Source organism: Otolemur garnettii, unplaced genomic scaffold (assembly GCF_000181295.1).
Source record: "Otolemur garnettii isolate 467f Iridium unplaced genomic scaffold, OtoGar3 scaffold00118, whole genome shotgun sequence".
Classification (NCBI taxonomy): domain Eukaryota; kingdom Metazoa; phylum Chordata; class Mammalia; order Primates; family Galagidae; genus Otolemur; species Otolemur garnettii.
Genome location: NW_003852513.1, coordinates 5,983,487 through 6,010,407, shown reverse-complemented (window position 1 = coordinate 6,010,407; position 26,921 = coordinate 5,983,487). Strand labels below are relative to the sequence as shown.

At 35.0% G+C, this 26,921-nt stretch overlaps 1 protein-coding gene across 4 annotated transcripts in view; it reads left to right on the top strand.

Annotated features, from left to right (window-relative positions):
- EPHA7 (EPH receptor A7) overlaps positions 1–26,653 on the top strand; it is a 188,827-nt gene extending 162,174 nt beyond the window's left edge. For 2 of the 4 annotated variants that reach the window (XM_012809947.1, XM_003797531.2), the window contains exons 8-17: positions 1,295–1,403; positions 2,029–2,084; positions 6,350–6,475; positions 7,490–7,675; positions 8,251–8,312; positions 9,963–10,172; positions 11,063–11,212; positions 18,791–18,984; positions 20,000–20,155; positions 23,122–26,653. In XM_012809947.1, coding sequence (XP_012665401.1) covers positions 1,295–1,403; positions 2,029–2,084; positions 6,350–6,475; positions 7,490–7,675; positions 8,251–8,312; positions 9,963–10,172; positions 11,063–11,212; positions 18,791–18,984; positions 20,000–20,155; positions 23,122–23,236 — 1,364 coding nt within the window. In that variant the 3' untranslated portion in view covers positions 23,237–26,653. The remainder of the gene's footprint in view (positions 1–1,294; positions 1,404–2,028; positions 2,085–6,349; positions 6,476–7,489; positions 7,676–8,250; positions 8,313–9,962; positions 10,173–11,062; positions 11,213–18,790; positions 18,985–19,999; positions 20,156–23,121) is intronic. The other 2 variants (XM_012809946.2, XM_023517702.1) reach the window with 2 other exon arrangements.
- Positions 26,654–26,921: the final 268 nt, after the last annotated feature.

Genomic DNA, 26,921 nt, shown 5'->3' with positions numbered 1-26,921 from the left:
TGATATTTTCACCTGGATTATTTATTGTAATATATATTTTATTCCAAAAAATAGATGTTAAATGTTTTATGTGCCTGATGATTTTATGAAGTCTATACCAGGATTGAAAATATACTCTTGGGAAAACACAACTAATTTGGAAAAATGGAAGTGATAAGTTCATGTACTTTGAAAAATCTAAATCACAGGCTGCTTTAAAGAACAGGCAAGCATGGACTTGTTCCCAAAGAGACTCTCAGAAAGATGTAGCCAGACTTGCCTTAATGAGCACAGAGGAACCACTTAGTATGGTAGAGGAAGTATCTATAAATAGAGAATGATAAAGTTTTCTTAGCCGGGCACGGTGACTCACGCCTGTAATCCCAGCACTTTGGGAGATGGGGGCAGGTGGATTGCTTGAGCACAGGAGTTCAAGATGAGTCTGAGGAAGAGTGAGACTCCCCCCATCTCTACTAAAAAGAGAGCAACTAGCCAGGCATCATGGGGGTACACCTGTGATCCCACCCACTCAGGAGGCTGAGGCAAGAGGAACTCTTGAGCCCAGGAGTTTGAGGTTGTTGTGAGCTATGATGCCACAGCACTCTATCCACGGTGACAGAGTGAGATTCTGTCTCAAAACAAAACAAAAAAGAAGATTTATTTAAAGTACTTGCAGAAAGTTTGCTCTTTCATAAATAGGCTAGCAGCTCTATAATCTTAAACTCTCAACTGTATTTACTGGCTACTTTATGAAAATTAACATAAGGTATTAGCTCATCTTTCTGCTAATTACAGTGGACTATAAATTCATGAGGTTTTACTGATTACATGGTGCTTTTTATTTAAATTGATGATATGACAGATAAAGCATTCCATGTACAGTAAGGTGCTTTAAGAACGTCATGGGGTTTGTATTTTTGTCCCTACTTTACATACCTGAAAACAGACACAGAGGAATCAAAGGCAACGTTGAGGAACCGACAGGGATTTAACAGCAATTGAAGATGAAATGTGCCTATCTCATGATTCCTAGCCAAGCTTCCCGCAGCTAACCAGAGGATAGTCATTCAATAAGACCTTTATAGCTTTACTTTATAGCTGATAATACAGAAGTGTATGAAATCATTTTCCTTACCACGTCTTTAAAATGAAGAGCTGAACATTTATTTATAACACATGTTTACATTTGTTACAATATAATGCCTTTATTTAAAATTTCAGTGAATTAAATAGAATAGATATCTCTGATTTTATTTAACATCTTCAGGTGTTGCATGATATAAATTGTTGCTGAGCCTGTTTTCTCTCTTTACAGCCACAGCTGTCTCCAGTGAGCAGAATCCAGTGATCATCATCGCCGTGGTGGCTGTGGCAGGGACCATCATTTTGGTGTTTATGGTCTTTGGCTTCATCATTGGAAGAAGGTAGCATACAAATTAGTTCTAATATCTAACATAAAATACGTTGATTCTTCAGAATTATGGTAGCCTATTACTTACTGATTTGGTATATCAGAATTTTGCATAGTAAATGCAAATGTTCTTTGATACTGAACTTTACAGAACAATAAGTTGTCCTTCTCTCAAGATCAAAATACACTGCATTGATTTAACGTGAATGAGTACTGTAATTTATATTGGATGAATTTAGGGGGTTATTTTCAGAGTTAGGCTTCCATAATAAATGTAGTAAACAGCTAGGGGAAGATTTATCCTTTTAGTTGTTAAAATAAAAGTTTGCAAAAACCATTTGACATCTATTTTTATTTTCAGAAAGAAATGTAAGTAAATATTCACTCATTGATAAATCTACATCTACCAAACAATGTTTCGTTTGCTTTGTCTCACACAAAACATTTGTTTTATGTGCACATTTTAAATCATGCAAATTGCTGTATTACTAAATGTGTTTATAACTATGGACAGGAATTTTTTATATTTAGTTTATAGCTCCAGCAGGTATGTTGTGAAATAACTCAGGCACATTGTGCTGAATTTTAAATATATAAAGTAAAATCTATTGAGGTTGTACAAATTTTCTTTTTTCCAGGCACTGTGGTTATAGCAAAGCTGACCAAGAAGGAGATGAAGAACTTTACTTTCATTGTAAGTGTTTGGCTTTTCTTTATTATTATGTACCCCTGTTAATACAGAAATCTGGGTGTTAGTATTGGCAGTAACAAATTTCTCATGCCTCATGCTTGAAATTATGTAATGAGCTCAAAATGTTGCTTGAAAGCACTTGAACAAGATATTTATAATGAAAATTACGTGATATGAATTTGAAAAAATAAGACATATTCAGATGTTATAAAACTGTAGGATTTTCAGCTTTTTTTACATCACAATTTTTCCTTTTGCAAAACTTTACCCCAAAGTTTCCTGCCATTCCCATAATAATCCATTAAACATCGCATGTGCCCATGATGTACCTAAGGAGTGCCCTTTCAGCTTGTAAGGATAGGCCCGTTTGCCACCCAACGAGTGATGAATCGTGAAAGGCAATGTTGAGGGCCCTTTCTCTATAGCTGCTATAAATTGTCTGTCACTGATAGATATCTTATAGAACATAAAAAGTGTAATAATAGGAAACAGTCTTCTGATGTTTTCCTATGGTTTTGAGTTAGCTAATTCTTAAAAGTTCAGTTTAGAAATCGTATTTAGAAGAGAGCTTAGGAACCCAAAGAAAAAATGCCCATCTGCATTAATCTTATTCCTATTAAAACGTGGATGGCAAGTGAAAATGGGCTGTATGAATAAATGTTATTGCTTTATACAGGCAAAATAAAAACCTAACTATAAAAGTGATTTTATTTTGGATAATTAATAATGTTCTTACCCCAACCCCATTATTCCTATTTTTCATTCTTGAAAATATTAAAAACCAATTTTATTATTTTTTCATAGTAGTTATAATCTTAACTAAATTTTCTCGTGCATAGTTAAATTATTTAGAAGAACTGTATTTTTATTGTGTTATTTAATAGATTCTTGAATCATTATCTAAAAAGATATTGTCATGTCCCTAAAAGCTAAGCATTACTCCAGAAATTCTTTTTTAAAAAACATAAAAAGCTCAAGTGAAAATGTGTGGTTTTATACACAGCCATCTATGCTGTCATCCTAATTTTTTTCAATGTGTCTACGTTTTTGAACCAACAGTTACTTTGACTTTAGTTTTCAAAAGAGAAGTGGTTTTGTTGTGGCAAAGATCCAAACTGAATATGAAATTCTGTGGAATAAAAAGCTCTGAAGGCAGGAAGGGAGGTGGGATATTATAAATTATTTCAAATTGAAGTTCAAGGTGAGACTCGGGTGGCTTTATCAAGCAGTTTAATCTTTAGGGTCCTTTCACATTCACGCCCCATGTCAGAGCCCTGGGAGGGCCCTGCCAATTGTGAGTATAGAATCAGGTGTCCTTTCTGTTAAAGAAGATTCCTCCATTGAATAAGGTTCAAGCCTCGCAAAACTTGAATCTGTGTATGACTGACTATGTGTGAGGTGCTCCCAGTGTCAGAGCTGGTTCTTGCTAATCTGGCATTGGTTTTCTGAGACAAGCCTCAGTGAAGTGAGCATTACAAGTATTTTACTGCTACAGGACATACTGAAAAAGTGAAAGTTGCATTTTTTTTCCCCCTTTGATGACATGAGAGAGTATTTTTGATACTTTCCCACACAGGAAAGAGAGGATCAAAACTAAGTGCCTACATTTTTATTTCTCGTGTAAAATGTACATAAGACTACAGTTCATAGAATTCCTGATCCCTCTCACATGTGAATAATTTTAAAGGCACAGTTATTTAATGTTGCTATGCTGACTATGGTAATATGTGGGTCACTTATTGACTGTATCTGCGACAGCCCCAGATTATCACGCACAGTAGTCTACTTTTAAATGCGGGAGGCAAATTGAAACACGGCTTTTCTAAGACACGACATATTGCCTGTGCTTGTCGTTGCACAGTTTTAACATTTTAATGTCATGCACTTTTTTTCACATCCAGTTTCTAATCAAAAAAAAATAGAGCTCATGTCTTACTTACTGACACAGACACGATGGGTTTGCTGTATACAAGCAGTTTTTGTCTTGAGAGCATAACATCATTAGTGGGTTTGAGGTGTTTGACTCTCATAAGAAATGTAAATAAGAAATTTAAACACAGAAAACTTCACACACTCTAGAATAAGCAACACACCAGAATACTCAGAAATGATGTCAATATTTTCCTATTTAAAACATCCATTTTTAAATGAATAATGAAAAAATAAAGTACACTTACCATAGACTATCCTGGTAAATGCTTTCTATTTTCAGATCACTCTTTTTCCAAGGGTGTCTTTTCATTTAATGGGAACGAGGCATTTTATTTGATTTTATGACTACCTAAAATACGTAAAGGACAATGCTGTGGTCACCAGCTATTTACAAGTTGGTGTCCTTTTATTCCTTTAGTACAGGGACAATTTTCCTAGGTGCTAAGACACCAGATTGGATTTTTACAGAAACTTGAAAGCACCCATTTAACTAGCTTTTAGAGCATTGAATTTAATAGAATGTCCAGTCATTTGTAACAGGTGCCCTCAACTCTCCATGGCCTCAAGTGCTGTGTTTAAAGATATCAGCACAATGGGGAGTTTACAGAAGCAGTTCCAATTTACATTTTGTTTCCTCCTACCATTTCTTCTTACAATATCTTCAAATACAAGCTGGGCACTATTTCATGTTTGTATGCCAAAATAGCTCGGGCCTGTCACAATGTTTTATGACAGCTTGAATAAAGAACCATCAGAGACCGGTTTGAGATGCAGAAGGTTACCTCCAATCTAGCTCCCTTATCAAAACAAACAAAAAAGAGGAAAAAAGAACGAATAAAACAGAGAGAGAGAGAATTAAAAGAGCAGACGGCTCATTCTCCACCTGCCTGCCGATCTAGGAGGTTAACCTATTGTTTTCTTCCCTTCTCTCTTTTTCTCTCCCCCTCCCTGTACTCCTCTTCTCTCTTTTCTCCTTCTGTCCCCTCTCTCTTTTCTTCTTGTGTTGTTTTTTTTTTCATGTTCAGCTTTAGTAACAAATGAGCATCTGTCAGTTTTATAAACTGCAACAATAATTGTTTAAGACAATCAATTTTGGATAAACAATCAACTACAGCAGAATAAATCAAGATTTTTAAATCCCATTTTCCTTTATACATTCTACTTCTTTTGTTATGTGTTTATTTTTAAAATATACTTTTAATTTAATGTGATGACATAAGCACAGTTAGGCTGCAGTGTAATATATAAAGACATATATTGTTCTGCAAATAGTAAGATTTGATGAAAAGATTGTTCAGTGGCTTTGTTAAAACAATAAAGTTTTTTTTGAGGATCTAGTGTAATTTTTTTTCATTGCATTCATATAACCAAATATATGCCTATCTATCTCCTCTTTGTCTTAACCAAATGATTAGATTTGGAATACCTTATTGTAATTGAATTTGATTTAAAGTTGACATAACATTCTCTGTTACCTGCATGCTTCTGGTGCATTTTGAGATTTTTAACTTTTAAGACGATTCTGTGTTATTTGCATTTTACTACCTTTTGTGAGGCATTTTGGCTACCTCTTTATACCAGTTAAGATCTTCCAGAGCCTTATAATTGAAAGTTCATATAAATGATTCCTCTTTCAAATCGCTGTCATACTTGGTAAATGAATCCCAGGAATATTGTAAATTTTCTAACTTTTCTCTGCACTTTGTACATCTGGCCTCGATTGCCCTTCAGGGTGAAGATGAAACTATGTCTTTAGAAGATTTCTCTTTGATTCTGTGATAGCAGTCCTCACATCTTGTATTAATTTTATGTATATGTCAACGGTGGTTGGTCTTTAAAAAAATAAATCAAAAGAATAAGTAAGATGTCTAAATGTTTTTAATATTGCTGTCAGTCTAGCAGGCTACCTGTAAATGGAATGTCTTCCTTTCCCAGTGTGTTAATTTGATTGATTGACTGACTGATAGATTTACAAATGTGTTTCCAAGTCCATTACAAACCTCAATATGGCTTGAACTCTGCCATGATAGCAGTGAATTTAATTAAACCTGCAGCCTGATAGGCTTGTCAGAAATTTTGGTGGATGTCTTTTGTTGATTTACTGGAAAAGCAATTCAGTTAGTAACTTACATTATGGATCCTGTGTTGCCTATAGAAGCTTTCAGATAGGCCCTATATGCCAGCAGACTGCAGTAGTCTGTTAAAACTGCTGCGAATCAGGTGATGTGGAAGCAAGTTCACTGTTCCAAGGAGCACTCTGCATAATGAAATTCCTGGGCTGACTGCACAATAAGTGCTTTGCTTCATCACAGTCATGCTTTCTTACATCATTACAGTTAAATTTCCAGGCACCAAAACCTACATTGACCCTGAAACCTATGAGGACCCAAATAGAGCTGTCCATCAATTCGCCAAGGAGCTAGATGCCTCCTGTATTAAAATTGAGCGTGTGATTGGTGCAGGTAAGGCTATTGTAGCTTCCTTGTTCAGCTGTTCCATTAGCCAAGATCGAAAGTCATACATCATAATGACAGGCAAATAATTATCCCTCAAGTATAGAACTTTTGCATTTGCCTGAACTGTTGCAAGCAGTGAGGCTGTTACTTGTTTATGAAATCTGAAGGGAAAAAACAAAAAAGAAGCATGTGACGCAGAAAATCTGTATATATCTTATTTTCTGTTGGATTTGTAAGGTACTGTTTTATTATAAGCTATTTCAAAATGGCTCTGGCCTGTTCAAGAAATGATTGACTATTTTTTAAAACTCTGAGTTTTTCCTAATTTATGCTACACCGTACATTTCCTTTTACATGATTTACTACCTTCTTGCAAAGCCTTCCTGTGTATGTTTTTTTCTGTTCATAGATATTAGCCATTGTGCTATTTAAATCCATATGGAAAACCAACATGTATGCCTTATTTAAAAGGAATATTATTTTCTTTGTATGATTTTCATAATAATTGTATATTTCTGAATTTAATTATCTTTAATCTGGCAGGCTTATTGCATAGACAGTTCAGAATTGTATATCTTTAGTAAATATTTGCTTCTCAAACTTTAAAAGCAGTAGCAATGGTTAGAATTTGCTAACATGCCATTGTACTTTAGTAGAAAGCATGGGTTAAACAATGTAATTTGAATCTAAATGTTGACTCTGAAACAGTGTCTGATAATCCAGCTGAAAAACTGTAGCCTGTTTAACAGATAGTTTAGGAAAGCTTCACGTCTATGAATGAGCTCGATTGTATGTTCAACTTTTCATTTCATTTATGCCATTATTTTCATAAGCCCCTTTTGCATCTAGGAAATAGAATCAGCCATCTATCTATGTTGTGTGTTCAGCATGACTTAGAGAGCTGTGCCAAGTGGTTATCAAAATACTTTCAAAAAATGCTTCTAAAGAATTCAATGTGTTTACTCTGAGAAAAGAAATATTTTAGACATTAAAATACCCATACTTGTTCTGTTTCCTTAGGAGAATTTGGAGAAGTCTGCAGTGGTCGTTTGAAACTTCCAGGAAAACGAGATGTTGCGGTAGCCATAAAAACCCTGAAAGTTGGTTACACAGAGAAACAAAGGCGAGACTTTCTATGTGAAGCAAGCATCATGGGGCAGTTTGACCACCCAAACGTTGTCCACTTGGAAGGGGTCGTCACCAGAGGTGGATACCGATTATATATTTCATTTATCTCATGGGTTAAGTGTCCAAAATTAGTATTATTGTACATGTAGTAGAACAACAAAACTGTGACTGTACTGTGTAGTCTAAATGAATGCTTTTCCTTGGTATGTAACTAATTAAATCAATTATCCTTTTATGCTGTCTTCTCAAGAAAAAAAAATGGAAGCAATTGAATGTAGGATTAGGGTTGAAGAATAAATCTGATGGGTGGACAGAATGAGTGTTACATGTTTTTATTTAGCTTCAGAAGCCATAATGGTGATGCAGTTTTGTTCTTATATTTTATAGAAAGTGTTGTTTTCTCAGAGTGTTACACAGTAAGAGTCACAACACACTGACTCTTATTTGTGCAGGTTAATTGTATGAATCGTGACCATGGTCTAAGCAGGGATTTAACTTTTTGAGCTTAGCAGCACTGGAAACGTTAGAAACACTTGTATTTCACCCATTCTCTCTTTCAGAGGAGCACTGTGTGTTTTATCAGGGATGAAAGAGGAAATATTGCTCAAGTTTACATGGTAGCTTCTGAAACAACATTTCCTTTTTAATTTCAGGGAAACCAGTCATGATTGTAATAGAATTCATGGAAAATGGAGCCCTAGATGCATTTCTTAGGGTAAGTACCAGAATTATCAGAATTTGTTTCTCATTCTAAATGTGCTGTGCATGGTACTGATAACAATTTTGTGAACTTTTTTTGTAATGTAAAATGTACATTGTAAACTGTATGAAGTGATAAAATTTTCTTTGAAAATAATATCAGTAATCAGAATTTTAGACTGAGTTAAGCTAGAATCATTTGAGTATTACATGATACAGTGAAAAAGATGATTCCCCTTAATATTATCCCCTGAAGCATAGAGGGCACTCAAAGCCCTTCCATTTGAATATATGTTGGAACACAACATGTACAACCCTGATGAAATGTGGAAGTCACACAGGGAGGTCTATGAAAGGAGACAGCTATTCAGTGTGGACACTGTTGCCAGTTGCCAGTTCTGCTGTGCATAACCATTTCTGTGGTATTGTTAGATGAACAGCAAGAGTAAAAGTATGGCCATTATGATTTTAAAATTGTTAGTTTATAATTTTTTTGTAAATGATGAATCTGAAATGTATAAACACAAATAGTTTTACTCTGAAGCATTTTACCTGAGATAATGAACACATGTTAACATTCTCCAAATGGCAAAGAGAAATAATCTAAAGAATCAGAGAACATGAAAAGTTATTTTACATGATGTAAAATGAGAAATTCAACCCAGATCTGTAAGTAATCCGAGGATTTAGAGAAACTTTATTGCTGTATCAGCCTGGAATAAGCACTGCCTAGGACATCCTCATGCAGTGAGTCAGCACTGGAGTGGAGAAAAACATGGCTTAAAAACGTGCTAGAGAATCTCTGTTACAAGTAACATTCCTACCAGTAGAAAAAAAAAATGAAATGGAAACAAAGTCAGCCACTGTAATTGTTTCTGTTTCTTAGTTTTGGGGGCTTTGGGGGGTTTGTTTGTTTGTTTGCTTTGAGACAGAGTCTCACTTTCACCCTGGGTAGAGTGGTGGCATCATAGCTCACAGCAATCTCAATCTCTCAGCAACCTCAATTTCTTCAGGTCTCGGCAAACTCGGTCTCTTCAGTTCATGTGATCCTCTTGCCCAGGTATTTTTAGAGACCGGATCTCGCTCTGGTTCAGGCTAGTCTTGAACTCCTGAGCTCAGGAGATTCGTGCACCTCGACCTCCCAGAATGCTAAGATTATTGGGACAAGCCACCAGGCCTGGCCAGTTTCTCTTCATTTTTGACTCAAATATTTTCCCTTTTTCTTTCTTTAGCATTTAGAGGGGGAAATAATTTTATTATATGTATATTAATTCCTTTGTATATTTGTTTATATTACTTATATAAAGTTTCAGCATGAGAAAAAAACACTTAGCTGGGCACGTGTAATACTTTCAGATATTCCATTCCCAAACTTTGACTTAAAAATTAGCCTACACTTTTGAACTTGAAAAATCTCAAAAATTCTTAGTTAATATCAAAATGAAAATTAATATAAATAACTAGGTGATTACCAAAATTCCATCTTATTTTGTTTGGCTACTAGTTAATTTAGCATGTTATTTTTTTTTCCACAAGTGTCTATATTATATAGAAAATGAACAATATTTATTATACCATAGTAAAGGACTAGTAGCTGAAATTTTTCACAGTGATTTATGTCCTTTTAAAGTACAGTTAGCTGGAATTTTATTTTGTCTTCCTACAGAAGCATGATGGACAATTTACAGTCATTCAGTTGGTGGGAATGCTGAGGGGCATCGCGGCGGGGATGAGATACTTGGCCGACATGGGATACGTTCACAGGGACCTCGCTGCCCGCAATATTCTTGTCAACAGCAATCTTGTTTGTAAAGTGTCAGATTTCGGCCTGTCCCGGGTTATAGAGGATGACCCTGAAGCTGTCTATACCACCACTGTAAGGGAAAGTCTTTCTTATCTTCATCTTCATATTCCTAAGGTTTTTCTAAAGCAGAGCTGATGGGTGGGGAATCTGCAGCCTTCTGATTTTAAGATTGTACTTTCAAAGCACCAGAGGAGGCAAGAAAAGCTTCTTCTTTCTCTGTTGCATCCCTTCTAATAATAGGATTTGTTCTGTAAAATTAGGATCCAGTCAACAAAAGCCGTGCGTAAGGGCCTAGAAAGTCGTACATGTGTGGCCTGAAGGCCTGAGGTTCCCCACACCGAATTGGCTCTTCTTTTTGTGTGTGTGTGTGTGTGTGTGTGTGTGTGTGTGTGTGTGTTTTCATATTTTTTTCTAGAAGGATGTTGTTGTTTTTTTAATCTACACATAAGCTTTGAAGGAAAGTAATGATCAGAATGACAGCAGGCTTTCCTCATGTCGGGGTGTTCTTCGTATAAACAGAGTAGAGTTACACACGACATCTAGTTATTAGCTCTCCTATTGTAGCAGAAAACTATAGCCACACTTAAAGACTTTAAAGATTATTAACTATGCTACTTCTTAGAACATTTTTGAGATCAGAATAAAGGAAAATATTAGAAGAATTATTTAAGTACCCCATATTTCATGCCACTTTACTAGTAATTCAGCCTAATTTGTCATTGTCTCTTCAGTAGACTCTTGCCCTAAGACCACACAAGGCCCATTAAATCGAGTTGCCTTATACACTAGAAATGAGAAAACTTGTAATGGGATTCTGAAAAACAGATTAGTAACTTTAAATACATTTAGAGCACAAGATGGATAGGCCTGATACAAATATTTAACCGGTGCTTTATGGTAGTGCCATCAATGATTTAGAAGTTGCTATACATATTTAAAATGTGAATCTCTTCATACACTAGGGTGGAAAAATCCCAGTAAGATGGACAGCACCTGAAGCCATCCAATACCGGAAATTCACCTCGGCCAGCGATGTGTGGAGCTATGGAATAGTCATGTGGGAAGTTATGTCTTACGGAGAAAGACCTTACTGGGACATGTCGAACCAAGATGTAGGTGTTACTTTATTTAACAAAAAGGATTTAATAGATTAGTGTCTGTTATTATTGGAACACATAGGTAATGGCTCCTTAAAAACAAACATTTATAGAACTATTAAAAATATGGTTTTCCATAATTATTACCACAAATTACCTCAATCATCACCATGAATTAGTGTTTCCATCAATTTTATTATTTGGGGCAGCACCTGTGGCTCAAAGGAGTGGGGCACTGGCCCCATATGCTGGAAGTGGCAGGTTCAATCCCAGCCCTAGCCAAAAAACTGCAAATAATAATAATAATAATAATAAATAAAAGAAAATAAATTTTATTATTTGGCTTCTTTCAGAAGAATTTCTGTCTCCTTTTTTTATTTAAAATCTGTGCACATGATAGAAGCCTGTACAGGACAGCTCCCCTTTAATAAAGAGAAGGATCCTCTTCTTACCGGGAGGGAGTGGCAGAGTCTTCTGGGTATGGAGTCACCTGTGGAGAGGAGACAAGGATGTCTGTTTTGTTTTGTCTTTGAAGCTCATCCTTTTTTTTCTTTGTAGGTTTCTGAGAAAGTCTGCTTCAATTATCTATTACTGGTTTAATTAAATTTAAATTTCATGGGATGATCCAGGTTTTATGATTAATATTTGCAGATACTTCATAGTGATATTTTGGAATGTAGTCTCCATGGGCACATCCTTGGAAATTCCTTAAGACAAGGGATTTCTACCTTAGTATGATTTCAGCGATGGCCTGCTGAGTGACTCCTGTACCCACCCTGTAGCCGTGGTATGAAGGCAGAACACAGGACGTGCCATTCTCCTCTGAGAGAAGCAGATGATGGTTTATGCTGGGGCCATCTCACACCAAGAGGCCATTTATGAAATCATGTAGCATAAGTACAAGTGGATATTTGTTTTCTTAGGTTGAATTTTATAACATTATCCCTTTTTTTAAGTCAAGAACTTTTAAATGTGGACAGATTTATATAGTTCAACCTATTGAAAACATGAGTGAGGTTTAGACGAATGCAGAGCAAATGTGAAATCTAGGAAGGTACCTTGGATTACGCTTGAATTCTGCAAGATACCTTGGTTCATAGCTGACGAAAAAATTTTCCAGAGGCATATACTGGGAAATCCAACAGCAGAGGTTTATCCCACCACATGGAAACCAAGCAAAGGACTTAGGCTACGTAACAGAAAGGCAGTCCACTTGCGGTAGTTAGAAATGAGGATTAGGTCAGCCTACGTGAACGCAAGGCTTCTCTGAAGGAGTTTGGAAATGATACTAAGGCAATTCTGGCAGAGTAGAGTAAAAGAATTAGGAGGGTTGAAAGAAGCTCCATTGTCATTTAGTAAAGGAGGTGCCCAGAAAAATTGGAGTAGTTAACTCTTGAGGTGCTACAACATGGACGGAAAGGGAAGCTGACGGCTGTGACACTGAGTTTCTTTTCCACAAGAGATCATACAGATTTCTATCTTAAATCAGTATCTTTGTTATTAATTTTACCATTGCTTATATGAAGTTCCTGTGAGTCTCACAACTTGTAAATAGTTATGTTTACGTAACTAAAGTAAGAACTTCACATGTGGTTGGTAAGGTTCCTTTCTATGCACTTACCTATAAATTTCTATTAATTGAACAGTTCACATCCTAAACAGAGACAAATTTTAAACCAGTTAAATCTTTTGATGTTTGAATTGTATAAGGATGTGAAACTTTTTCATTTGCTTTTTTGGTTTTCAAAGACAGAAGTCTAAATGATGAATCTGTTTGGCAGAGGCAAAGATGTTAATATTTGACAGATCTCAGTGTCGAGATTTCATATTCTGTCAAAATGTGGGCAAACAAATCCTTGGGGCAGAGAAGGAGAAATATTTACATTCCCCAGACACCCATAGAGTTTCGTGTCTTCTGACATCTTCCTTCTGTGCTGGATTCAAACATAAAGGGGCAGACGGGAAGACGCAAATTCAAAGTTCACTTCACTCCCCAAAACAAATAGTGGAAATGGTTAAGAAGAAAAAATACATATAGCTCCAGTTTTAATTTCTAAAATTTCCTAATTGTTTCTTTGTTTTCTTAAAAATGACAATTATAAATACAGAACTACTAGACCAAGACTTAATAAATGTGTTAATGGATCAAATGAAATTACTGTATTTTTACAGTGAAGTTGAGTTCTGACCTAAAATATTTAGCACTGTTTTTTTTTTCTAATTTGAAGATCTGAATTGATTAATGAATTTGGACACAGATACGTAGAAGTAAGAAATTACTTAAAAAGCTCAGTTTGTGTTATGAAATTGATACTAATATTCTTTTTATTGGGTCATATTCATTGTTTTATAATTATATGGTGAAAGTGCTTTTTGAGCAATTAAGTTTTAATTTTGAATTGCAAATGGAGAAAAATTGGATAATTGAAGATAATGAATTCCATTCTGGGGTAAATTTTCTAGATAAAAGCTTGTTTACTTGAATTCTGGTGTAGGAGTTCATGGCAAGACTTAAGAGATCTCTGAGCTCCTGGGTATCTGTACGAACTGCTTTGTATTTGAGAATATATTGTATTTTTCTGGGAAGGTTGCCTTGATTAGATTTTCACATGTTTCCATTTTTAAAAATTAACCTAGATTTACTGAATGAACCAATTCACTTTGTATCATTGAAATTTAATCATGAGGAATTTGTGCAGGAAAGCCCTGAAATTTCAAATGCATCAGATTTTTAACTTTTCAGAATTCACCATGAAAAAAACAAGGTATAAATTGGTGATTACATCTCTAAGCAGGTCCATAAAATTCCAAGCTGAATAGTGAATAAAGTGAGGTTTTCAAAATCAGGAGAAATAAAAAAGGGATAGCATAGACGTCAATGAATTACATGGTTGTCAGGAGGCTTTAGTTTTACTCTGGACAAACCAGTGAACATGAAAACTTTGGGAAAAGATAACCTGCTCAGCACCAAACCCACACCCAGAGAGGTCATCTCTTGATTAACACTTACATGAGCACACATGTATTTTCAGCTGCCTGTGACTTTCTTGAGTTTTACCTGCAAAGGAAGCAATTGGATAAAATTATTTGCTTTTAAAATCAAGAGCTTAAGCTTTCCAAATAGCTTTCCAACTTTCATCCTTCTGAAAAATCTGCAGATTTTTAATTCTTCCCATAATGCCTCTCATAGTCAAACATAGTAAATATTATAGAAACTTAAAATACTCTTTTAGCTTTTACAGTACCTATCTTTTAATTGAATCTACATCTTGACTAGTCCAAATAAAATTTTCACTTTGAAGTTATGAAATTTTGAAATTCTTTACTACGTAGATTTTATTTTTTCTGTTACTAGTACTCAACAAAGTCTTTTTCTTTTCTTGCTTTAAGGTAGGCCAATAAATCGCTAATGTTACTAGTAGGTGGTCATAGGGATGATAAAATATTTAAGCTTCTTAAAGGTATGATGAATAAAGATAATTCCTTAAAGTCATCCATTCAAAGTAATTTAAGAGCTCTGAAAATATAATACATTTGTAATTACATTTATTCTCAGCTAAATTGTGAGCCCTCAATTTTTCCTTTTAAGAGCCAGCACTGATTTATAGCTTTGTATTTTTCACTGTGATTTTGTTTTTGTAAAACTTTGTCATAATCCTGTAAGTGGAGTCCAACACATTTGATTGCACAAAATGTGGGTCATACTATTATGAGGTTAATGAAATGAAAATGTGCATTGAGCAGAGGGCAGAAGCTGATTGTGTAATGTCCCATTTTGAGTTATTGCAGACACATTATAATGGGGATTTTGCACACTCTTTTCTCTCTTAATTACAATGGTCATCCTCTAATAATATGCAACTAATTTTTACCAAGCAACTTGTTTTTATTGCTGTGTATTATTTGACAGCATATGTTGTGTTCCATCAAGATTTTTCAAAAAATGTCATTTACTCTAATCACATCCTATTGCTCTGGGAACTATTCTACTAATGTAGAATTACTTATGAAATTTTGATTTTTATTAGAGTATCAAGGCTCAGTCTGAGCAGGCAAATCAAAGTCATCCTTACAGAATGCTCTAAGAAGTGGAGGAGGTACAGTCATCTTCTCTCTGTGCATTATTATGTCCAAGAATATGTAATTGTTTGCAGAAAATACTTTATATTTTCCTAATTGGAAATATAATGCAGTTCTTAGCAGCATGGCTCTGTCAGATAGCCTTAGTCAAATTGCATTTCTCTACCAACAGGTCTGTGATATTGATGGGCCGTTTCATTTATCATCTGTGAGCTCAGATTCTTTAGTTCTAGAATCAATGTAATAACAATACTCACCTAATATGGTTTTATGAAGATCAAATGAGATAATTCAAGTTTAAAACCATGATTATTAATTCTGTCTTTAACAGATAAGTTACTTTTCTCCCAGGCCAATGGAATAAAAACTGCAGACCCTTCAGGTTCCATATGTGCCCACATCATCTCCCCTCTGCTGGTTTGTACTCAAAAGGCATACCGTGGATTATGCCAAACCGCTCTATAAAGGTTGAAGAGTTCCCAGACAATATGTTTAATGTTCCTGTCCTGACAGTGTGATTGCTAATGGCAGTATGAGGGTTGCAAATTCCATTCTCAAGGAATAGATTGTTTTAAATGTTATACTTTGTTGCTATTCCTTTAAAAATTTGCAAACCACGGTATCTTTGAAGGTAGCATGAAATTTTATTTTGTTTTGAGGTCAATGTAGTTTCCCTGCTACAAACATAAAAATCATCAAATTTCTGTAATGTGATAGGACAACTACAGAGGCTCATTAGCTTTCAGTCCTGTAGGAGTCATTTAATGGAACTGCATGTTGTTCATTGTCACAAAGACTTAAGAATATATTATACTCAAAACTAAAGACTCCATTGTAAATGTAACTGTGAAAGCTCCAGTGCCACTGAGGAATGTTGTGTCAAGAAGCCATGATAAGATTTAGATTTACATTTTAAAAGGCTATTTGGAGGCAAAGAGAAAACTAAAGATCACCCTATCTTTCAGGACACCTGAAGATAAGCTATGAGCAGGGAAATCAGCAAGGAAGTGATGGGAATAGTGAGGACTGGATCAGTGTTGTGAATATTAGAACAGAGTCCTGTCAGATCACAAAGAACCGTGTATGTTTCCAGGCACCTTCAAAGACAAGGAAAAATACTCATACTCTAATGAAAAAATACCTTCTTACTATTTATTATGTGGTAATTTTGAATATATAAAGTTTTGGAAGTTTTTGGTTTATTTATTCACAACTTGAACCACTGATTCAAATTATGTCCAAGCTTTCCAGGAGTAAATTATTTCGACTTTTAGTTAAATTGTTTTAAATACCCTTTTGAATCCAAGTATAGTGCTATTGCTGGAATGTTGTACATATCACAAGAAATTCTTTGCATTTGCAATTGATTTTTTAAAAAAGAAATACAGCCGTATAACTGAGATATTGCGAAGTTACCACATATGCATGTTTGCTGTATGACGGACAGCTTTCAAAGGTATGTTTTAGAGAAAGGTTTACAATGATAGCCAACATTGTAATCATGGGGTCCTGAACAGGAAATGGTTTAAATTTTGTCACATGACCTCTGTTGCCTTCAGTACCAAAACTGATTCTGGTACTTAAGGCAAAGGCATTTTACCAGAATTGTCGTTCAAAATAAACCACTTAAGGACACACCTTGTAGTTTGATAGATTATAAAGACTGAATCATGTGATAGTGACTCCATAACTTCAGGGAGACATATAGACATATAGATGTAGACATGGGAAGATACTTTTTCCAGTATTTGAACATATGCTGTAAGTAAGAAGTAGCAGAATCCTGCAGCAGTGGTGAATAATTTTCTATAGAGAGAGAGAAAGGAGGCATCTTGGGCAGCTCTCAGCTTCCTGACTGGGACTGGAATGCCATTAATTAAAAAGCTAAAAGATTGGCAGTGAGGTGATAAATTCAGTCTTAAACATATTCAACGTGAGGTCCTTATGGAAAGTTTGTGTGGAATGTTTAATAAACTGAAGGAAATATAACCTAGTGAACAGGAGAGAATTTGGGCTAAGATTTCAGACTTCTGTTACTTTTCAAAAATTACTGTAATTAAGTTCATCTATTTACCTCTTAAACTTAATTTTCATATATAGATTTTTCTTAAAGAAACCAGTGGATTTTTACTTTTTTCTCTTATACAAAAGATTTTTCCAAAGTGACAGATGCCAGGTACTTTATTCATCGTGTCTTTAACTCCAATGGCCTTTTACCTCTTAGTTTGCTGTTCTTGGATGTCAACGTGCATCTTCAGAATACGTTTCCCTAAAAATATGAAGGTCAGCAGCAGTTTTAAAGCTCGTATTTTGTCTGCCTACTTTTGACCTTATTTTCTTTAAAAACTCAAAGATATCTCTTAATTTTTTTTCAGAGAAACACTTTATTCCTTACATTTCTACTACTATTGTCTCAGTTGGCGTCAAAGGATTTGTTCTCTCCCTTGAATAATATTTTCCGTTTTCCAGTCTCTTCTTATTTGGGTGGTTTGCTTTCCTCTTATCTTCCATGTGCTGCTCAGATTTGCAACAACTCCTGATTTTTAAGACATATTTTTGCTTTCCATATAAATAAAAAACCAAGTTTTGGGTGGCACCTATGGCTCAAAAGAGTAGGGTGCTGGCCCCATATACTGGAGGGGGCAAGTTCAAACACAGCCCCAGCCAAAAACTGCAAAAAAAAAAAAAAAGAACAGGTTCAAATGATAAGTAACTTTTAGACTTTCGGATTTCCATGTACAGATATTTATGGAGACCTATGTTTCATTTTTCATTAGTATTCAAAGCTTTATATTAACACTATCTATTTAGACATAAATAGGCAGTGGTACACTGATAAAAGGGCTCTGAGTGGGGAAGCTGGGATTTGTAACCTTTTCTGATTTTTGGTGTAACTCTTCTCATACCTCCTCCTTTCCCCAGGCCTTAACAGGCAGAGATGCAGTCACCTCCCTGGAACTGGTACAAGCCAGCTCCAGCTTGCTACTGTGGCCAACAGCACTAGACAGGCTGCAGATTACTGGTATATAAAAGATTAGTGTACCTGGTAACATTTTCTGTCATAGCACATTCACATATTTTAAATGTTTAAAAGTGCCCCCTAAACTCACCAAGAAGTGAATCATTTTTTTCTTATTCTGGACAACTCTGAATATCCTTCTACAACTTGGAGAATATGTATACTCACAATTTTATACAAGTAAAATAGTTCCATAACATGTTCCCTTTTGAAAACTTCTGGGACGATATTAAACCTTTTTCCATCTCTTACATCCTGGATGAATGTAACTGCTGTTCTGGGTTACTGAATTAACTAGGAAATGTCATCATACTCTGCCCTTCCCGCACCCTTAGTAACGCGCTCACCACCCAGGGACATGCGGGGAGAGGTGGGTCTTTCTCAAGGCAGTGTGCCTCACTCTTCCCTGATCAACTGTTTTGCCTACCAGGCAATTCACTTAACTACAGTTGAAGCTCAGTCAGTAATATATGTTATATCCTTTTGGCTATTAGGTTATAAAAGCGATAGAAGAAGGTTATCGCTTACCAGCGCCCATGGACTGCCCGGCTGGTCTTCACCAGCTAATGCTGGATTGTTGGCAAAAGGAGCGTGCTGAAAGACCCAAGTTTGAACAGATAGTCGGGATTCTAGACAAAATGATTCGAAACCCAAATAGTCTGAAAACACCCCTGGGAACTTGTAGTAGGTAAGAAATACCTAAAGAAGAAAAATATGGAATGTGGAAGAAATTAAAATATTCATTAAACTATCTTCTCAACTCCACCCCAATGCCAAATTGACTTCTATGTTGAAATATAAACTCATATTAAATATGTATATTAAAAAGTTTATTTTTTTCTTTCCGATAGCTTACCTGAAGTCATCAGTTTAATTTTGTTTAAAGAAAATCCATTAATTATTAATATTTTTCCAAAAGTTATAGCTATCACTAGCTATCATTAAACTTTCTACATTGTATTTTTGTGGTGACACTCTACAAGTTCAGACTGATACTATAATTACATGAGATTTTATTACTATTGTCCTAGTTTTTTGTTACATTCTTATTACCTATTTTATTGTTTTGCTTTGAGTTATTTAATAAGATGATTTTATGAAATTAAAGTTTACAAGAGAAATTCAATACATGGTTAAGGAGGTATACCCTTTGGAAGGAGTTCATTCCTTCTTTGAACTTGGCCTGCTCCACTGTAATGCACATTAATAGTTATTCAACCAGTAAACTCCATGCTCTGGTGTTGGTACCAAATTGGAGGCTGATGTACACTTGCTAACCCCAGCCCTTCACAGGGTGCCATTAGCACAGCAGATATAATCTCTCCATGGCACCCTCATGGCCAGGCCACCAGAGAACACAGCCAAATGTGCTTTCTTTACTCCTTGTTACTTTTGGAAAAACAAATGAACAAATATTTACTAGTTCTCTTACTGGACTTAGTAAAGTTTTCTGGACTTTTAAAAGCATGTGAAAAATACAATTTGGTGGTCTTCACATCTAAACAAACTGTAAATTTGGGATTTCTATAGTTGTTGCCTCACACATATGCTTTAGTTTTTTATTAGCATATCCCTTATTTTTATTTTATATATAAATTAATATTTCTAATTTTACTCTTCATGCCATTATTTTTGTATGGGCCAGGACATTCTTTCTTTGGTAGTTGATGAGAATATTTGCTTTTCTGTTTCATTTTTACAAGGCCAATTAGCCCTCTTCTGGATCAGAACACTCCCGACTTCACAACCTTTTGCTCTGTTGGAGAATGGCTACAAGCTATTAAGATGGAGAGATATAAAGATAACTTCACAGCAGCTGGCTACAACTCCCTGGAATCAGTGGCCAGGATGACTATTGAGTAAGCTTAAACTTTAAAAATTATATTTAAGAATTAATTGGATATAATCCATGCTTTACACATTAAGTTATCTGCTTTATAATAAATGGATATGAACCACCAAATCACAAAGAAAAGCATTTCTTAAATGAGTGTTTACTATGTATCTCAGCTAATGTGCACAATGCAAGGGTGCATCTCAAAACAACTAAGAGTATGTTATAAATATCTTACCACAAAACATAAGTAACTGAGCTAATGGTTATGTTAATCCTTTTGATTTATGCATTCCACACTGTACATCAAATAACCACATTGTACCCCATAAATACATAGTTATGATTTAATAAAAATTAAATTTAATAAAAAAATGAAAAAAGGTACGAGACCTTTAAACACATTATATTTTTAATCTTTGCAATAATTGTATTAAGCCAGCAGTTTTATACCTATTTTATAGATGAGGCTAAAACTCATTTAAATATTTAAATAGTTGGCCAAACAGGTGTGGTGACTAGTGCCTATAATCTTAGCACTCTGGGAGGCCAAGGCTGGTGGATTGCTTTGTGCTTACAACTTCCAGACAAGCCTGAGCAAGAGCAAGACCTCATCTCTAAACAATAGCCAGGCGTTGTGGCGGGCACCTCCCAGCTACTTGGGAGGCTGAGGCAATAGGATCGCTTGAGCCCAAGAGTTTGAGGTTGTTGTGAACTATGATGCTATCACACTCTACCTAGGGTGACAAAGTGAGACTCTGCCTCTAAATAAATAAATAAGTATTTAAATATTTAAATAGGTTGAATTAAGTATTTTTCCTAAGCTAATGGAACTAGTAAGTGGCAACTAAAATGGCTTCATACCCTTGTTCTAAACACCACACAGCCAGGCATCCTCTTTTTTTAATCACTGTATTATTCAGGTTCCTATTTACTCGGAAAACTATCTCTAAGAATGACTTATTTCCATCATGGTTATGTCAGACTTTAAAAATCAGAATTTTATTCTCAATACCAAAATGTGTTAGGATAGTCAATGTGATGGTTTTCTGAAGAGATCAAAAAATTTAGTAAACTATAGCTGAGTTTAACTTACTTTTTGGAAGATACATGATTGATTGAATTCATTTTTTAACCCCCAAAATGACCTGATTAAACAATATTTGAAATTGCTCTGAATTTAAAGTAATAAGAATTAGATTTTCTTTTCTGGTTTCCTCACAGATAATGTGGCCTTGTATCTCCGAATCTTAGTTTCCTTGGCTATAGCATGACTTTTCCTGCGTGATGCAGTTCCTCTCTTTTATTTTATTTTATTTTACTTCTATCTTTTATTTATTTATGTATTTATTTATTTATTTATTTATTTTGTGTGTGTGTATGAGACAGAGTCTCACTTGGTCACCCTGAGCACACCGCTGTGGCGTCGTAGCTCTGAGCAACTTCAAACTCTTGGGCTTGAGCGATTCCCTGCACTTCTTCTCAGTCAGTCAATGTGTTTGAAATGAAAGACAATAATCCTTGTTCTGCCTGTGGGATAGTATTTATGTGACATCAGGAGAAAGGTTCCACATTTTTTGGATGAGACATAGACCAGCAAACACATATTCTTTCCTGATATATGCCGTACGCTGACATGTACATGACTGTAAGGATGTGCCTACTCTTCTGTGCAGGGATCTCCAAGTCACAAATCGTCATATTTATACCTGCATTTCAAAACAGTCCATACTCCTGAAATCAGTTTCTCTAACTCATTTCTATGAAATACTATAGTGCTAGACTATTGCAATATTTTTAGCTGCTTGTAAATACATAAACTCAACCTTTCTGCCTATTGAGACTGGCAAAGTTTATGAACAGACACAGCTGATTTATTTCAAATTTAAGTCATTAAACATGGGGTTCTTTTTCCTACATGTAGTCAAATAAGTTGACTAAACTGTAGAGAGTATACAACCAATAATGTGCTCAGAATTACCGCATGATAAACTCAGTATAAAATTTCGAGTGATCATTGATGATTTCCAATCTTTCCATAGTTCCCAATAATTGTTTTCATTTATACTATATCCTGTGTTTCTAGTTAAAACTCTAAAACTCTTAAGCTCCAACTAGTTTTAAGTAGATCTACCATTTGATCCACAAATCCCACTACTAGTATTTACTCAAAGGGAAAAAAAAAAAAAAAAAAACACGTATTACCAAAAGATACTTACACTCAAATGTTTATAGCAGCACAATGCACAATTGCAAATATCTGGAAAAAATCTAAGTGCTCATCAGTCTGTGAAAGGAATAATCAAATGTGCTATCTGTATACCATAGAATAGTACTCACACATTAAAAAAAAGCAGGGAGGTGGGGAGACTGGTCTCTTTTGTTACAACGTGGATGGAATTAAGAGACCATTCTCCTAAGTGAGAATCACAAGAATGGAAAAACAAACACCACATGTCCTCAGCACTAAATTGGAACTAGTTGGTCAACACCTGTGTACTCAAAGGAAGCAAAATTCAAGGAAATTCCATTAGATGGGAAGAGTCGAAAAGGGGATGGCTAAACTCAACCTGACAGGTGCAGTGCGCACTGGGTGAAAGGCACAAAAGCAAACTGCGTAACCAAAACGTGTACCTGTGTAATAGTCTGAAATTTTAACAAAGAATTCAACGTTTCAAAAACCATTTCCTAATCTTGTCTTAAGTTAAGAATATTTTAAGGTCTTTAATTTCTTATATGAAACTTCAGATCTCTTTAAAAATAACATCATGGCAAATTGAGAGCCTGAGGAGTTGAGTTTTTACAAAGGTAGACATTGATGCAGGTTACCAGTCTACCCCCTGCAGAATTATGATCATGATATCCAAGAGCACTATGATAAGATCCATTAGCCTCAGATAAACAGATTATTCAATTAAACAGCTGATGACAGTTTAGAACCATGTAATTCTTTGTAAGGTATTTAATAAAAAACGCATTTGTCTTTTTCAGGGATGTGATGAGTTTAGGGATCACACTGGTTGGCCATCAAAAGAAAATCATGAGCAGCATTCAGACTATGAGAGCACAGATGCTGCATTTACATGGAACAGGCATTCAAGTGTGATGCGCCTGCCTCCCTTCTAAGGGAGATGACGGACTGCGAGAGAACAGTACGGGCCTTCGGTATATGCATAGAATGCTGCTAGAAGTCGGTTGATGTCCTGGGTCCTTCCTACAGAGAAGAGAAGATTGAAGAAGCACCTATAGACTTGAACTCCTAAGTGCCACCAGAATATATAAAAAGGGAATTTAGGATCCACCACTGGTGGCCAGGAAAACAGCAGTGACAATAAACAAAGTACTACCTGAAAACATCCAAACACCTTGAGCTCTCTAACCTCCTTTTTATCTTACAGACTTTTTAAAGTGTACATAAAGAATTTAAGAAAGAATATATTTGTCAAATAAAATCACGATCTTATTGTTAAAATCAATGAAATATTTTCCTTAAATATGTGATTTCAGACTATTCCTTTTTAAAATCATTTGTGTTTATTCTTCATAAGGACTTTATTTTAGAAAATTGTTTATAGCTTTGGACCTTTTTAGTGTTAAATCTGTAACACATTAGTACACTGGGTACCTTTGAAAGAATCTCAGATTTAAAAAAATAACATAGCATGATTGAAGACCTATCTCTGTCAGAACATTGGTATCCTGTTTGTGCCATTTTATTCCGTTTTCTCAGTGCTGTTTTGATATTGTTTGCTAATTGGCAGGTAGTCAAGAAAATGCAAGTTGCCAAGAGCTCTGATATTTTTTAAAAAGAAATTTTTTTGTAAAGATCAGACAACACACTATCTTTTCAATGAAACAAGCAATAATGATCCATAAATACTATAAGGCACTTTTAACAGATTGTTTATAGAGTGATTTTACTAGATGGAATTTAAAAAAACCTCAAATTTTAGGTTTATGACTATATGAAAAAATAGGCGCTTCATCTAAAGAATGTTGGTGAAGACAAGTCTTTGAAAGCGAGAAATATCCAGTGTTATCTAAAATTTAATCTGAGCACATCGAGATTTTTTTCAGTCTTGTGACATTAGGAAATTTAAGAAAAATAGTTGACATATATTTTATAACCTCTTGTGTTGAATGCAGTCCAAACATGAAAGGAAAGAATAAGTTTTATATTAGAACTTTGAAGAATGATAAAAGGGGCAGTTCACAATTTTCACCATTTAAAACCCAATTTGCTGCAGGGAATATCACCACGGCAGTTCAAATCAAAACAAAACAACAAGTCTTCTATTCCTGAACAGTGATGCAGGAAGCTTCTAAATGAAAGCACTCTTGACCCTAGACGGAACAGGTGAAGGATCGGGCTTTTTTTTTTTTTTTTTAAGCTGTATTTATTAAACCATATTATTTGATGACTGTGTTAGAATTTCATAAGCAATAATTAAATGTGTCTTTATAGATATTGCAGGAATGTATACATATTGTGAGTAACGCTTTCAAAAGTTATGAAAATCATGAACTACCCCAGAATTGAACAGTTGTACTTCCAAAGAGAATTGGGCTGTTTTTAATGATTTTAATAGAGAAAGATCCCAGGGATCGGTCATAATTGGTCTTGTTTGATAATGTGGGCATCCACAAACAAACAAACAAATAACAGAACAAAAACCTGTAAATGTTCCTTTGTAAAACTTGTAAATTTTATTTATACTGTCTTGTTTTGTACACACATCTCTCTGTCGTGGGCTCTGGACACATTGAAATGCACTATATTTTTCTATTTTACTGCAGAGCATCACAAAAGAACAGGTATTTTCAGTGCTACATGATGTGTTTTCCCACATTTAGGACCAAAGATGGCTATAGAAAAACTCAAATGGATTGCTTCCCAAACCCCTCCCCACCCTTTTGCTTCTTTTAAATCACTGTACAGTGTTATTTGATATTTTAATTTATTTTTTGATTAACTAGAAAAAAATCATTTTAATTTCACTAAAATGTTTTTTGTCCCTAAGGAAAAATAATCTGTAAAAATAATTTTAAGTAGCATAATACAGTCACCTAGACACTTCCATTTGTAATCTTTGTAATAGACTGTAAATATATTTTTGGAACTATAACACAATGTGCTTGAGGGTTATTTTTCAGTGTCTGCAGTGTATACAAGTGTTTATACTAAGTACAGCACTTTACAATTCTAATCAGTAGTATTGGCCTTTGTGAGAATGAGTGAAAGAGTTTGAGTGAGTGTTCTTAATTCCGTTTGGATTCTAGACTCACTGATAATGAAATTCTTTTCTTGTTCATAGCTTAAGGTGCTTATTTTTTCTATTAAAATTAAATTAACAAAAAGCCATTCTAGAAATAGAAGACATAGTATGGTACACGCAAACGGTGTCTTTCCTGCTTTTTTCTAGTATTAGATTTATAGTTGAGTAGTCTTTCTTGAGTAGAAGGGCAGAATAAAAGTTTTTTTGAGTTTTTTTCAAAAGTAACTTTTTCCTTCAGCAATATACCTCATCTGCCTTAAATTTTTTACAGCTCTTTACAGGGAAAGGGGAGAAGGGATGGGAAAGACACGCAGCACAATAGGAAGTGTAGGGTTACATCACTCTCTCGTTTCTAAGTTTCTTTTCACAATCAACATGATTCTGAAATACATGTGTGTGAAACAAATATTAAGGAAATAAAGGATTAACGTTGTAATGCTGATTGTAATGCTCTCTTCCAGAAAGAGATGAGATGGTATAATGATAAGAATGTACAACTTGCACTTGAAATCTTTTTTTGATAAGTTAGTGCTCAGGGGAGGAAAAGTCGAGAAGGCGAACGGCAGAAATAGAATTCCAAAATTATAAAGATGCAAAAGGAAACGGCCTCCTTGCTTTAACAGAGCCACCTTTTTTAGAACACTGTCTTCACACTTGACCTGTGTTTTGCATTCGGTACTGAAATAAAAGTAACTTGTATTACATCTGAATCTAACATTTTCTCAGCAATTAATCTGGGCCTTGTTTACTAGAACTGGTGGTTTATGCTTGTCCGAGCACTATTAGTTGAACCATATTGTATACTTATGTAATCTACATTAGCTAGTACTGTTTAGGACTATATTTTAATTGCTCTTCTTATCCGTGTTTTTAAGACAATTAAAATGGTGTACTTCACCTCTCTTTTTTATTTAGGTAATGCTGATACTCTCCCTTTTGTTTCCTGAGTAGCCTAGAACTATGCTACTCAACTAATGTGCATGTTCAAATAAATGACTGATGTGTATTTTTTTGCTATATGTGGAGAACTCATGGGGATCTCGGGGTGAGATGTGCTTCTTGTTGGTTGAATTTGTCCCTCCTTGCCTACAAATTACTACAGGGGTCATCCTTTTATAAGGACAAACTGCTTTTGAACAGTGTCTTCAATGTATCAAGCACAAATAACTCTTTCTTCAACACGAATCATAAGTCTCTTTTTACCAGCTTAAAATAATAAACAAGTCTATTAGACAATGTAAAGAAAATCCTGTCTCCAGTCATTGGCGGATTCTTTCATGTCCCTTATATAGCCTTTATTTTCTTACATAATATTATGAGAAGAGATAAAGTTTTATTGCAGTAGTTCAGTGGACCAACAAGAATATCAAGACAAAGCACTATCCCTTGCTTACCTTTGTCCTCGGGCACGCTGACTTAATCCCACCCCAGTCACTACAGAGTGACAAGACTGTGCCTTCACAAAGCCACCCTGTCAAACACGTCAGTCAAAACCTCTTTGTTACTTTCTGAAAC